Below are 12,359 nucleotides of genomic sequence, written 5' to 3'. Positions count from 1 at the left end.
CATCCTTCCATTAGCTCCAAAAATAGAGCATTGGAAACCGAGCCCTGAGACACCAACCTCAATTGAACCAGTGTGTGTCTGCATTGAAAGCCCCGGCTCGTTCATGTTTCTCTCGGCCCACTTTAGATCATGCCAGACCCAGGAGAAATGTTGTCATACATAAACCTATGTGCGTATACATCAAAAACTCCTCTTCAATTGAGCGAAGTTGTGCCGGCGATTGTTCCGCAGGTGCACTGCGTTAGGTAGAAAAAAATACTGCTGTGGAGGAATCGTGCACTTGTCCTGACCCCTCTGATAATAAACACTACCAACTAATGGAAGTTTGCTGGTAAAAGAGAAATTGATTTCCCTCTTGCGATAACGAAAACACTAAGTGAAAATGCAAGTTTTTTTAATCAACGAGGCCAACATAAAATAATGACCACATTCCAGGCCAATCAGAAACATAAACAAGGAGTATTACCATTTCTGTTGAAGGTCCTTGGCAAACCAGAAGCCCCGTTTGGGTGGAGGGCGACACGGGCCATCACAATTCACCTCAAAGAGTAGTTTGCTTCTTTTCGTGACAACCATCAACAATGGGTGGATAGGGGGCGAGGAGGAGACAAGAAGTTGTGCTAGTTCTGGCACCAGACACTAAGAACAGTTAAACAAGCATGCCCAATGCATCTGTACTTTGTGTGACAGGTCGTGGCCTCTCGCTTGGAAGAGTTGCCTGGTTCAGGCCTGTCCAGAGGGCCCCTTACTCTGTTGTTCGTGTTTACTAGGACTCGCTTGAACTCGGACAACAGTTTCCAGGAGAAGTGACACGGCACCACACTTAGGGAGAAACCAGCGAGAGACTGCTTGCCAAGTGCACACCTTGTTTTGCTTTAGATGTCGGAGAAGTGGTACCCAAAAGAAGAAACGTGGGCAACTTCACAAATAGAATGGCGGGCGGGAGGTGGGGATGGGGCGAGGCGTCGCACAGGGAGATGAAATTGTGACAAGAACAGGAAACACAGCGGTGGGTGGGAGGTAGCACCGCGATCCGAGTCAACGGAAATAAAAAACTAACATTGGGCAACGGCGTGCCCTTGTTTCGCTTGTTGCCCTGCCGCTTGGCCCACTCATGCAGGTGGCCCTTCTCCAGGGCACCATTGAAGAGCATGCAGAGCTCAATGTTACCCTCGAAGTAGTCGCGGGCTAGCACCGCCAGGTAGCCCAGCATGTGGTTCAACTGGCCACCTGCTCACCCAGTTGGTGTAGAAGCTGCAGTTGAGCCGGTGTAGGAAGTTGTCGGCATTGCTGCTTCCTCCTGGTGGGAGCAGGCAAGACGCCGTGAGCATGCACATCTGCTGTCCGGCCGCAAGCGGACATCGGCAGAGAAGAGATGGCGTGAACGTGCACTTTCAGCTGTCTTGGCAAGTGCACATCTCATGTCCCCCTTCGGCAACCAAGTCGACGACAATAGATATCGCCAAGGCGAGCAGCGCATGCGCTGCGTCGCTAGGCGAAACCTAAAAAGGGCAGAATGAAATGCTACAAAGCGACCCTCTAACCAGAAACACAAGCAATTGCGGACGAGTTCCTGCCTTACCTGGCCTCATCATGATAGTTGAGCTGGAGTCTCTATGGAACAGCATGTTTGGGACTCAAACTTGGCATAACTATGCCACTTAAAGTGAATTATCAAACAGCACAAAACTGATAGATGGAAAACCCAGAATAGTGTAAACCACTATTAATTAATTACTTTGGGCACGATCAGTTAATTTTCCTTTTAGATACTCAATCTTAAACCATACTTAAACAACTTGCATACCATGCACTCTACTTTTTTACAATTAGCTACATCCATTCTTCCTAAAAATTTGAATTTACCTTAAAAAAGTCAGCACCTTGCTTCTTAAACCATTCGTGTGACACACAATGGGCATAGCACCAAGGCTTAGACTAGTTTCATATAATATTCCAACCAGCCAACCAACCAACCACTAAGTAGGATCAACAGCTGCAAGCATGGGACATCTGAAACCAGTGAGCTGGTGGTCAAAATGGTGCACACAATGATATCCTATACACAACTCCAAATACGGCTTGGATATGAGCATCACACAACACTCTACACAAAGATATCCTGTACATGGCAAACAGATCCTTGGGAAGACAATCAATGCATCACAAACTCTAGTAAGTAATAATTTCCCTGGTGAGCAACTATCATGGTGGGAGGATCTGAAAATAAAGCGTATTTACTAAATGAGCTCTGCAGAAACAAACTACGCAAAAGGCAATATGCTGCATAATTAGTAAAGAATAATCTATGCGAAAAGCAACAGCATTGAAGATAACTCACAAGCGACACATAATACAGTAGACCCACAGAAAACAAATCAAGCTCCACAAAATGTAATTTGGTAAAAGCTAAAATCCACAGCTCCACACAACACAGGAATGGTGTAGACATGAAGCAATGATATTTATACAACACTGAAGTTCCACTCAGTGCACCACATTGCAATAGCTCACCAATGTACAGTAAAAGACCAAATATCTCAATGATCTTGGTCAACAAAACTCCAAATGCTGCTGCGATAATGAGCATCACACAACACTCTACACAAAACAATGAGCTACTGCACTACCTACACTCATGTCCCCACTATTTATATTACCAGTTCACCGTCTGCCTGTGTTGTCTGATAATTAAAGTGCAACCTTCTGCATAATGTGCAGTGAGCAGTTACTTTAATTCCTTAAGCATTAAAACCTATCTTACGAGCACTTAAAGGAAGATTCCACCTAGCATGTTCTTGGGGCACTGACTGACCTAGCTGCCTGTTGTCGACAGACCTCTTGTGTACCATTGCAAAAAATTACAAGTTCCAGGCAGCCAGAGCTGAACTTTGCTGGGCTGAAGAAAGCACAGCTCCTGTGGGCGTGACCTCCTCAGCTCAGCAAGGTCCTAGAGGACATCCCCGAGGGGGAGCGCCAGTGATAGCCTCGTACCTGGGCACTTCAGATTTTAGCCCTGACATGCCCAGGGCTGAAGGTGTATCACTTACATCTTGTCACAGAGTGGGTCGGGTCAGCAGTCTCTCTGAACACAACCTACTCTGTGACGAGGTGGGGAGTGCGGACTCCCCCTCTCTCCCCAAGAGCTGCAACAGGTAAGTGTTGTGTTTTTATTTACTGCTTGGTGCGTGCATATTATGTACGAATGTTTGCGTATTTGTGAGTGTTGTGAAGGGGTGTGTGTGCCTGCATGTGAATGCATGGGTGTAAGTGAGTGTGTTTGCGTGTGGGCGCCCCTCTAAGTTGGACTTACCGGCCATGACTGGTGATAGGTGTGCTCTATTTACTGTGGCACTATTGAGAAAACCAAAGTGTCAATACTAAGAGCAAACAAACTGTAACAAGCATCTAAACTAAAGTCCACAGCATGAGAAAAACAGCAGGCAGCAAAAAATGTAGCGCACATCACTTCACTGAAGAATGTTAAAAAAAAGAAAATCATCCTTTATCTATTTTCTGCAGGAGAAATGTATCACTACTTGAAACGACAGACAACTACAAATAGGCAACCACAACAAAAGTGATCAATTATACTGAAACATGCAGAATTCTCACAGACCATCTAGGCAGCATAACTTAGGCAATGGAAGAAAAAAACAGCAACCCCTACAGTCCCTTTATGACTCAGTAAACTGCTACCCTCCATGATGCAGCGAAGCTGGCACAGTCCAGCTTTCCACGCTTATCATCCTATGTCACACCAAAGCGGTCATCTCAACATGGAAGAATATATTTTTAGTGTTTACCTAACGAGGAACAGGAACATTTAATAATTGACTGGATGGATCCAGGCTCACAGATTATATTAAACATGGCAATGAACAGCCTCATAAAATATTATTATTTGGCACCTACTTATTTATATCAGAAACCAGAATATCAGAACAAAAACAGTAGCTCCAAACGGGCCCCAGTCAGAACAAAAATGATGAACCGATCGAGAGTCACCTTTTCTGTCCTATTTTTCCAGATAATACATTGAGGAATATCGCACAGTGAACCTGAACAAATGCTGAAGAGCAGACTCACTTAATAAAACATCAGAATGAAAATACTAAGTGCCCAAAACCTTCTTGTCATGTTTCCCCAGAAAAGTGGACATCTGCTGGATGGACTCCAACGTGGCTGATGGTATTTCACAGGTATTGCATAGGACATTTTGGGGTTGCACAAGGACGATACACTTCGTTCAAAGAATACCCACAAAGTTACTTTCTAATTTCGCTGAATGAGAGGGAAAACCCAATTAGTCATTCCTTTTAATTCATATAAAAAAAGTCATATCCTCGAGTTTGCATATAGTAAGATACAAGCGACAACAAACAGAAAGCATTGACAAACTAGTAGGTCTACATTGGCAAAGCCAAAATGCAAGACCTATTGGTTTTGCCAATCCTTGATTAACACTGTAACTTCTGTCACTTCTTTTCAACTTAAAAACTAAACTGTAACCCAAGGAAGCCATCAGGGTTTTCTCTCTTGTGCCCATTTTAAAAGGATGCAAAGTAGATTACTTTGTGTCATGTGTTGTTCTGGGACCAGCGTCCAAATAAAGTAACAAAGTTGCATACGAGTTTCTTTCGCCTGAACTGTGTCAGGGAATAGCAGGAGTTGAAATATGTCAGAGGCCAAGTGTTTGACTGGTTAGAGGATCCAAAATGTAACAAATATTATCTAACAGAAATGACACACAATGTGAGTTACCTTCTGATGAGCACTGAGCTGGCACCTCTGCCTCCTTTGCGTGAGAGGGATATTCAAGTCGGTCTTTTCTCCAGTCTGATTCAAGTTTTTTTTCTTCTGCAATCCTTGAAGAAATGTCAGTGAGGCCACCTGAAGTCTTCAAAGTACCATCCTGTGTCGTGGTAGATGTCCCTCCGGAGTTTCCAGAGTCAGTGCTGTCTTGAGTTCTTTCTTGACAGTTCAAGCCATGCGCTTTCTCCTGCAGAGCAGTTCGTGCAAGGCCTGCATTGCTGTTTAATGCTCCTTGTTGTACAGTTATTTCTGGACTTGGTTTAATAGTCTGACACTGCGTGTGTTCTCTGTCCGAAGTCGCAAGTTCACCCTTATGGGGAACTTTTGGATTTGGCTCTGCCTCTGAGGGTTCCATAACCTTTCTCTTCTTGCAGGGCAGCATCTTTGTGACTGCAGGCTTTTACTCTGAAATGTAACAAAGCAAGTTTAGTGTAAACCGAACAGCCGTTTTGTCACAGATGGTTTCAAGCTTCATATATTTTCAATTACATTCAAGGTTCTTGTGGTCTGGGACTTGAAGATGTGCAATCATGAACTTTAAAGTCACAGGAAATCTGGTACTGAAAGTCTCACCTACATCATAGAAAGGGAGTAAAGACCGTCAGCCAAGTTCTGGTGTGAATCAATGTAATGAAATATAATGAAAACACGTAATTGTGTACAAGATTTAAAATCACTATGATTTTTAAGTCTTAGTTGGTCAATTGACCCCCCCCCCCCCCGCAGACCTATTCAGATCCCATGGACTCAACATAATCTCTCAACTAATCCTGTCGCTCACCGAGGATCCCTCAAATGCCAAAACCAACTTCTGCAACACCATTACCAACAACTGCCTCAAACTAAGCTACGACAAAACAGTATAGCTTATCTTCTGGAAGAACACCTCAGTATGGGACCACAGCTGGTGACCAGCATAACTAGAACCAACACCCGCACCAACAGGCCATGCACGCAACCATGGCATCATCCTTGACAGCCAAACTGTTGATGAAAAGACATGTCAACGCAGTTGCACCCTCCTGCTTCCACACCATCCACATGCTCCGCAGAATCTTCAGATGGATCCCAATCAACACCAGGAAGACCGTCATGCAGCTCCTCGTCAGCAGTGCCTCGACTACAGCAACACTCTAGACCGAAATTTCTACCCAGCTCCTTAGACGACTACAGCCAATACAAAACACTGCAGTCAGACTCATCCTGGACCTCACCAAACAGACTCACATAACCCTCACCTCAGAAACCTCCACTGGCTCCCCATCCAGAAGAGATGCAAGGTCAAATTTCTCACACACGCCTACAAAGCCCTTCACTATCCAGGACCATCTTACATCAACCGTTGCCTGAACTTCCATCATCCCACAAAACACCTGTGCTCCTCCTCATTCACCCTCGCTCACACTACTCGTAACCATTGCAGCTGCAGCGGGGGCTGCTCCTTCTCTACATCGCCGCCAAGACCTGGAACACCCAGCCCCTCCACGTCCAAACAGCTTCCTCCCTGGTGGACTTCAGAAAGAAACTCAAGACCTGGCTTTTCGACTGAGACATGGTACCCTCTGTGCCCAGATACCCCTAGGGGTGACAGTGATGGCCTCTACAAATGCTGATTGATTGATTAAATTCGAATTAGTATTTTTATGTACAACCAATTTTACTGTGCTCACAATTCAAAGGTTACTGCTCTGCAATAATGACATTTTTTGTGATTTGACAGTGTCCTAAAGAGAAAACTGTCTGGATCTGAGAGCTAAAAAGAATTCTGAAAAAAACCAGGATAAGTCAATGCAAGAAAGGGAACTAGTCAGAGGGCACTAACATCAAGTTGTAGTTCCGACAGGCAGACCAAGTAAGTGCCATATTAGCTTATTGGGATAATAAATGACAGCTTCTCCTGACATGGAAAATAAGGGATACTATGAAACAATCTTGGTACTTAATGGTCATTGAGCACCAGAGCTCAATGAGATCATGGATCGAGATTTTTAACCGTATTGTGTAAACTTGTGGGTACATAGTAAAGCTCGCCTTCATCTCCTACACTATTTCCACCCAATAGGCATTTGTGTGGTGTAAAACCTAACAACTCCTGTTACTCCAGAAACATTTACACCCACCCTATTGCTTTACATACACATATTCCTACTGAACACACTCTACCTGAGCCCTTCCATACACTTAGGCTATTAACGTCTGCTTACCATTCACAAGCACACGTTCTTTACAAGCTCTCGCCCCTGAACACCCATATAATATCCAAGTGCACAACTGGTTGCACCAGCACTGTTATCATTTTACCTGCTTGAGTCATTTAGAGGCCTTCTTACACCAGTAAATAACATGTGGCGCTTCCATAACACCCTTACCCTGCAAACTTTACTGCACTGCTTCTCAGCTACACCACCCCTACAACTTCTCAGGTCCGCTACAAAGGCGCTGGAAGTAGGAGTACAGGGGTGCTGCCCCCAAAATTAACCATGCTGGAGTTCAGGAAATGAATGAGCAATAACAATCTCTTTAATATTGGGTTTATCTTGTCACATTTGATGCGCGTTCAAAGACAAAGGTCAAATGTCAGGCTATGGCTTCTGAATCTGCTGCTTATTGGGGAAAAGAGTGCTTACTATTATTTCTCAGACTGCAAAGCGAGCGGATTTTTTAACAGAGATCAAGGTGAAGATCTTGCTGGGGTACAGGAAGGGAAAGGCTGACAGTTTTTTCCTAACACAAAACATTTAAATACCTGTAAATTAACTATACGCATATTAAAAAATATATCAGCAATTAGGCAAGCACAAATGAAGTAAATTTTAATATCAAAACAAATCAAGACACTTGACTTGGTTTGCAAGTGATAAACATTCACTGGAACCCGATTTCCACCCATTTCCATTTGTGCACTACATAGTTTTACCAGTAAAACTATATATGTCTATGCCAATTTAGAGGCCATCTCAAAGTAAAATCTGTCTGTAAATGACACAGCGTTACCTAAACAGTGCTCCAAAATGCACCACCGTCTACATACCACACCCATGGCACTCTCATGCTGAATGGGCATGGCATATTTGCTACACTTATTTTTTGTGCAAAGCTTGGATTTATCACAATCCCTAGCACTTCAGTCGTGTAACATTAATGGCATCACCCCCACTCTGGAAATTGGTTCAGCACCACTGGTCCACCAGGTGTCTGACCACTAGCCATCAGTGGCTCTTCAGAAATGTTTAGCACGAGTTTTAGCTGAAGGGAATGTTTTAGTAAACAAGGATTGATATGATAACCACAATTAAGATGTGATTTATATGAATACACTGGATTTTGGTGTCTAACATCTGTATGTTGCAGTCTACATATAGATGGCTTGCATACAAGTATGTTTAAGAGTCACTTATTTTGGTGCTAAATGTCACAGTGCTGTCACTTGAGAGCGATAATTTGCCAGTAGGGTCCTGGGCATAGGGTAGAAGACCAGAGCAATCTAAAACCGTTGGGAAACAGCTCTTAAATACCAGGGATTTTAGTCCCAGAGACTGTCTCTTCAAACAATGAGGTGCATCCTTAGTGCAAACGGATCATTTTACCTTGCATATCTATGGGAACAAAACACACATCAATGAAACTGAACAGCAATTTATTTAAAAGACTTTTAGTTTTTCTAAAAATTCACTTTTCAGAAAAGACAACTTGCTCAGATTTTTATGAGATTAATAACTGCTGAAATGCCAACAAAATGTAACTTTAGATAGGGACTATACAAAAGCCTGCTGCTTAAAGTCAAGTAAGGGAGGGGCAGTTCTGAAAACACTAACCACTCTCGTTAACATAGCAAACATTGGAGTGTACGGTTATTAGTGGCCAACTATAAAGCAAAAGTCACTATTCAGGTAAACAAAAGGACAAAATCGTGTTCTTTTACTGGTAAAATATGGAAACACGTTTGGGAACATTTTTTAATTCTGAATTTTCCATGTGTGTTTACTGAACTTCAACATTGAAAGTAAACAGCAGATTGACTTTTTTAGCAACCACTCAGGCAATGTAAAAACGGTTCTGACTGAAATTTAAGGTAAATACCTTGGTTGACTTTACTGATTTTCTGAAAGATTTGAGTGTATGTGTAGCAAAAAGGCAAAGGCACATACTTGGGAAAGATGAGACTCAATATTAAATAAATGTTATGTCCACAGTCCTTCCATCTTTCCCAGGCTCATGCGTAAGGTACTGCTTCAATCCAGTTTTTTTTAAAAAAATGTATTCTGGTACTTGTATTGTTGGTTATGCCATTATATGCCAGGACTACACTACCCAGAATTCAAAGAAACAAAACTGGACTGGGGCAGCACATCACGCATGGACCTCGGAAACTTGCCAGCTATGTGTCCCTGAGATAAGTACACTTATCTGACAAAAACGCGACAGTGGCTTCTATGCTAGAAATATATTTCTTTATATTGATCCAACGCCCAGCAACCAGACATTGGACACTGTCAGCTCCTAAACCCAATGACTACAGGGGTTTAGCTATCTCGTTTCTCACAACACTGCACTAATAACGGCAATTGTTTTTAATTTGCCCTTAATGTACAAGAGCCATTTCATGGCTTACGTTTATTGCCATCTAGGTACATTGTAAACAGGAAAAGTACTTTGCTTCCATACAAATGAAGGGGCACTGGCGCGACGTGCTACATTTAACTGCCTCCGCGGCGCCCCCGCTTCCTCCCACCGCCCCCCACTGCCCGACGCTGGCTGCCCTGCGGTTGTGTGTCGTACATACCTAACAATACCCCTCGCTCCCATTTAACGGGTCGCCTTTCCTTCCGCAGACGGAGACCGGGAGACTGCACTGTCCCCAGAATACAGCGCGCGCAAAAGACGAGCGCACTTCCGGTCCGACCAGAAACAGGAACCGCAGCTGAAGGTTCCGCTGCGCGAGCACATTAGTTCCCGTTAGAGTAGTACCTTTGAAATCCATAGCAACCGCGCTCCGTTCACGTGAAGGCCTGGGGGTGTTCGCCAACCCCGCCGCCCGGTCTGTCGCTCTCGGTAAGCGGTTGAGCTACTGGCAGGGCCGCTGGAATTATGCGGCACATTCTGTGATAGCTTTAATTCATTGTTTTGTCATTTTTACGCCTGGTAACAGTATCTAGGAAGCTAGCATCCAAATACAGCCAACCTTTATTTTTATTATTTTATTTAATTACCTTTGTGAAAATCCTTCCAGCAACTCAGGAACCCGAGTTTCCTCTTTTTTTGTGTGTAACTTTAGACCCGTTTGAGCTAGAAACAACATTTTGGTAAAATCTGCTGATTATGTGACAGAGATGATGGAATATGTGGTAAATGCAGCAAATACATAATTAGGCAAAAATCGCCCCAGCCGCAGATTCGCACAATTCCAGTGGCACTGGTATACTCTATAGAGTTTCGATAGGCACAGTGCTTCGAAGTGATACTTAGGGCTCAAGTCGGGGTACCACGCGGGTGGACGATGTCCCCCCACTTATTTACCGGGGGGATGCCGTCCCCCCACTTATTTTACCGGGGGGATGCCGTCCCCCCTGCCAAACAGCTGGGCTTCACTCTTCAACCTCTCAGGGGCGAGATCAGAGCTCACAGCGCGCTGCACACGCGCTGGCTTCTCAGATGCAATCGCAACAAACTGTGAAGCCACGGGCATAGAAAGGAGACGACCAAGAACTCGCGCGCTAAACACAGAAGAACGACTGCCCCCCATGCTCGAGCCATAAAGGTACAGGAGGGACCACCAAAAAGATGGTGCCATGAATAGAGGGAAGCGATGTTTTAAGATATATGACACTGCCGAACTGAATGCCAGCCGGTTGTAGCACAATGTAGGATATTTGGGAGGTGGTGGGGGAATCTTATGTGCAAATTAGTTGTTATAATTGTATTGCCCACAATAGCGTTCTTGCTCATCTCATTTTATGTATCTTAACATGACACTTTTGGTAGAATATATTGTACTGGCCGGCAAAACTCAATAAATTTTGTTTAAAAAAAAAATGAACAGAGGGGTGAGCGAGGGGAGGCAATGAGCCCGATGGTGCAAGCCCCCTTCCGTGACGTCACTTCCTGTCTTGACGTCACTTCCGGTGACAGCACCCCCCCCCACTTATTTTGTTAGGACTTGTGCCCTAGTGATACTAATACAGCATTATAACAGACAGCTCATAAATGACAGCCTAGGTACTTTTAGCTTACAAATTCTGCCTTTTGGAGAGAAAAAATAATAAATGTTATCATATAAGGGATAAAGTACCCCCTGCTGTACATTTTTAGGATATTGCAACTCACATAGGGGTACCATAACCATATAGAGGAACGAGGCCGAAGGACCAGTTCCTTTATAAGGTTATGGAATTCCGATGTGCCTTGCATATCCTTATCACGTACGACTGAGGGTACTTTATCCCATATAATACATGGTCCCACCATCCCTTTTCCCACAACCCCCTTAAAACATTGGTGCATAGCTCATTCATATGAAAGAGCGAGAGCTTGTTTGCAAACATGAAGAATAAAATTAGAACCTCTAGCGCAAAATTTAAACATCAAAAACTTCATAGATATTTGTTGCAAAAAGATATTCGAAAGAGTTCAAGACAAGTCAGTATTTATTTGCTTTAAAGCGCAGTGGCTCAGAATGTGTAGAAACCTGTAGAAAGATTAATACTATTCTATAAATATCTAAGGAGTGCAAAAACTAAACATGTTCCTTTTGCTTGTCACTGTAAGCTAGAAAAAAGAACAGAAGAAAGAAGTAGCATTTTGTTTTCGTTACTTTAAACAGATGCTTTAATTATGCTCCGTGACCTGCCTTTCACCTCCACCACTGGCTCTGCCAGCAGGCTTTGTGACACCAGAACTCAACTGTAGTAACTTATAACATTTGACTTCTGAAGTCTTTTCTTTATAATCAGTGCCTGTGTGCATCACAGGTCACCAATCATAAAGAAATTAGAAACAAGCATTTATGCAGGTGTTGAAGAATTCCATGTATTATAAAGGTATTGTTGAACAATTATTTGGTCACAAGCAGATTGCACCGTAAGATATTTTGGTGATGTATCCAGTAAGTATCATACAACACCAGTGAGAATCCTATGATGGTTAGTGTAATTGCTGGAGAGGTCTGCAATCAGTCGGGCAGACTGACTGACTGCCTGAGGTCTGCAATCAATTTCCTGTCACAAATTTCAGTCGTCTTTAAAAAAACTCAGATGGTTAATGTGCCTATTGCACAGCGCATCGTCAAAGAACTTTCTTTTATGGGAGGTGGATCTCTGGGTTAATGCTTTTGTTTCTGAGATCTCGGCGTTACCTGAAGGTCACCAGTGGTTTTCTGGGTAAAATAGCTCAGTGCATTAAGCCCCAGCATCAAACAGGTATATGTATCCTGTAAATTATATATCAATCATGTATTAGTCCAAGGTTAATGAAATGAGTTCCATTGAAAAGTAATAAAAATCATTATTAAGTTCTATAAAATTCATAGCTGGAAATTGTTAGACCTG

The 12,359-nt window shown here is 43.3% G+C and overlaps 1 protein-coding gene across 1 annotated transcript in view; it reads right to left on the bottom strand.

The window, feature by feature from the left end:
* The window catches only part of LOC144798932 (GON-4-like protein), a 396,699-nt gene extending 386,974 nt beyond the window's left edge, over window positions 1-9,725 (bottom strand). The window contains exons 1-2 of the mRNA XM_078670067.1: window positions 9,599-9,725; window positions 4,765-5,220 (exon numbers count right to left, since the gene is read on the bottom strand). Coding sequence (XP_078526193.1) covers window positions 4,765-5,197 — 433 coding nt within the window. The 5' untranslated portion in view covers window positions 5,198-5,220; window positions 9,599-9,725. The remainder of the gene's footprint in view (window positions 1-4,764; window positions 5,221-9,598) is intronic.
* Between the last annotated feature and the right edge of the window lie 2,634 nt (window positions 9,726-12,359).

This window comes from Lissotriton helveticus, chromosome 12 (genome assembly GCF_964261635.1).
Source record: "Lissotriton helveticus chromosome 12, aLisHel1.1, whole genome shotgun sequence".
Classification (NCBI taxonomy): Eukaryota; Metazoa; Chordata; class Amphibia; order Caudata; family Salamandridae; genus Lissotriton; species Lissotriton helveticus.
This window is presented reverse-complemented; position numbering and strand designations above follow the sequence as displayed.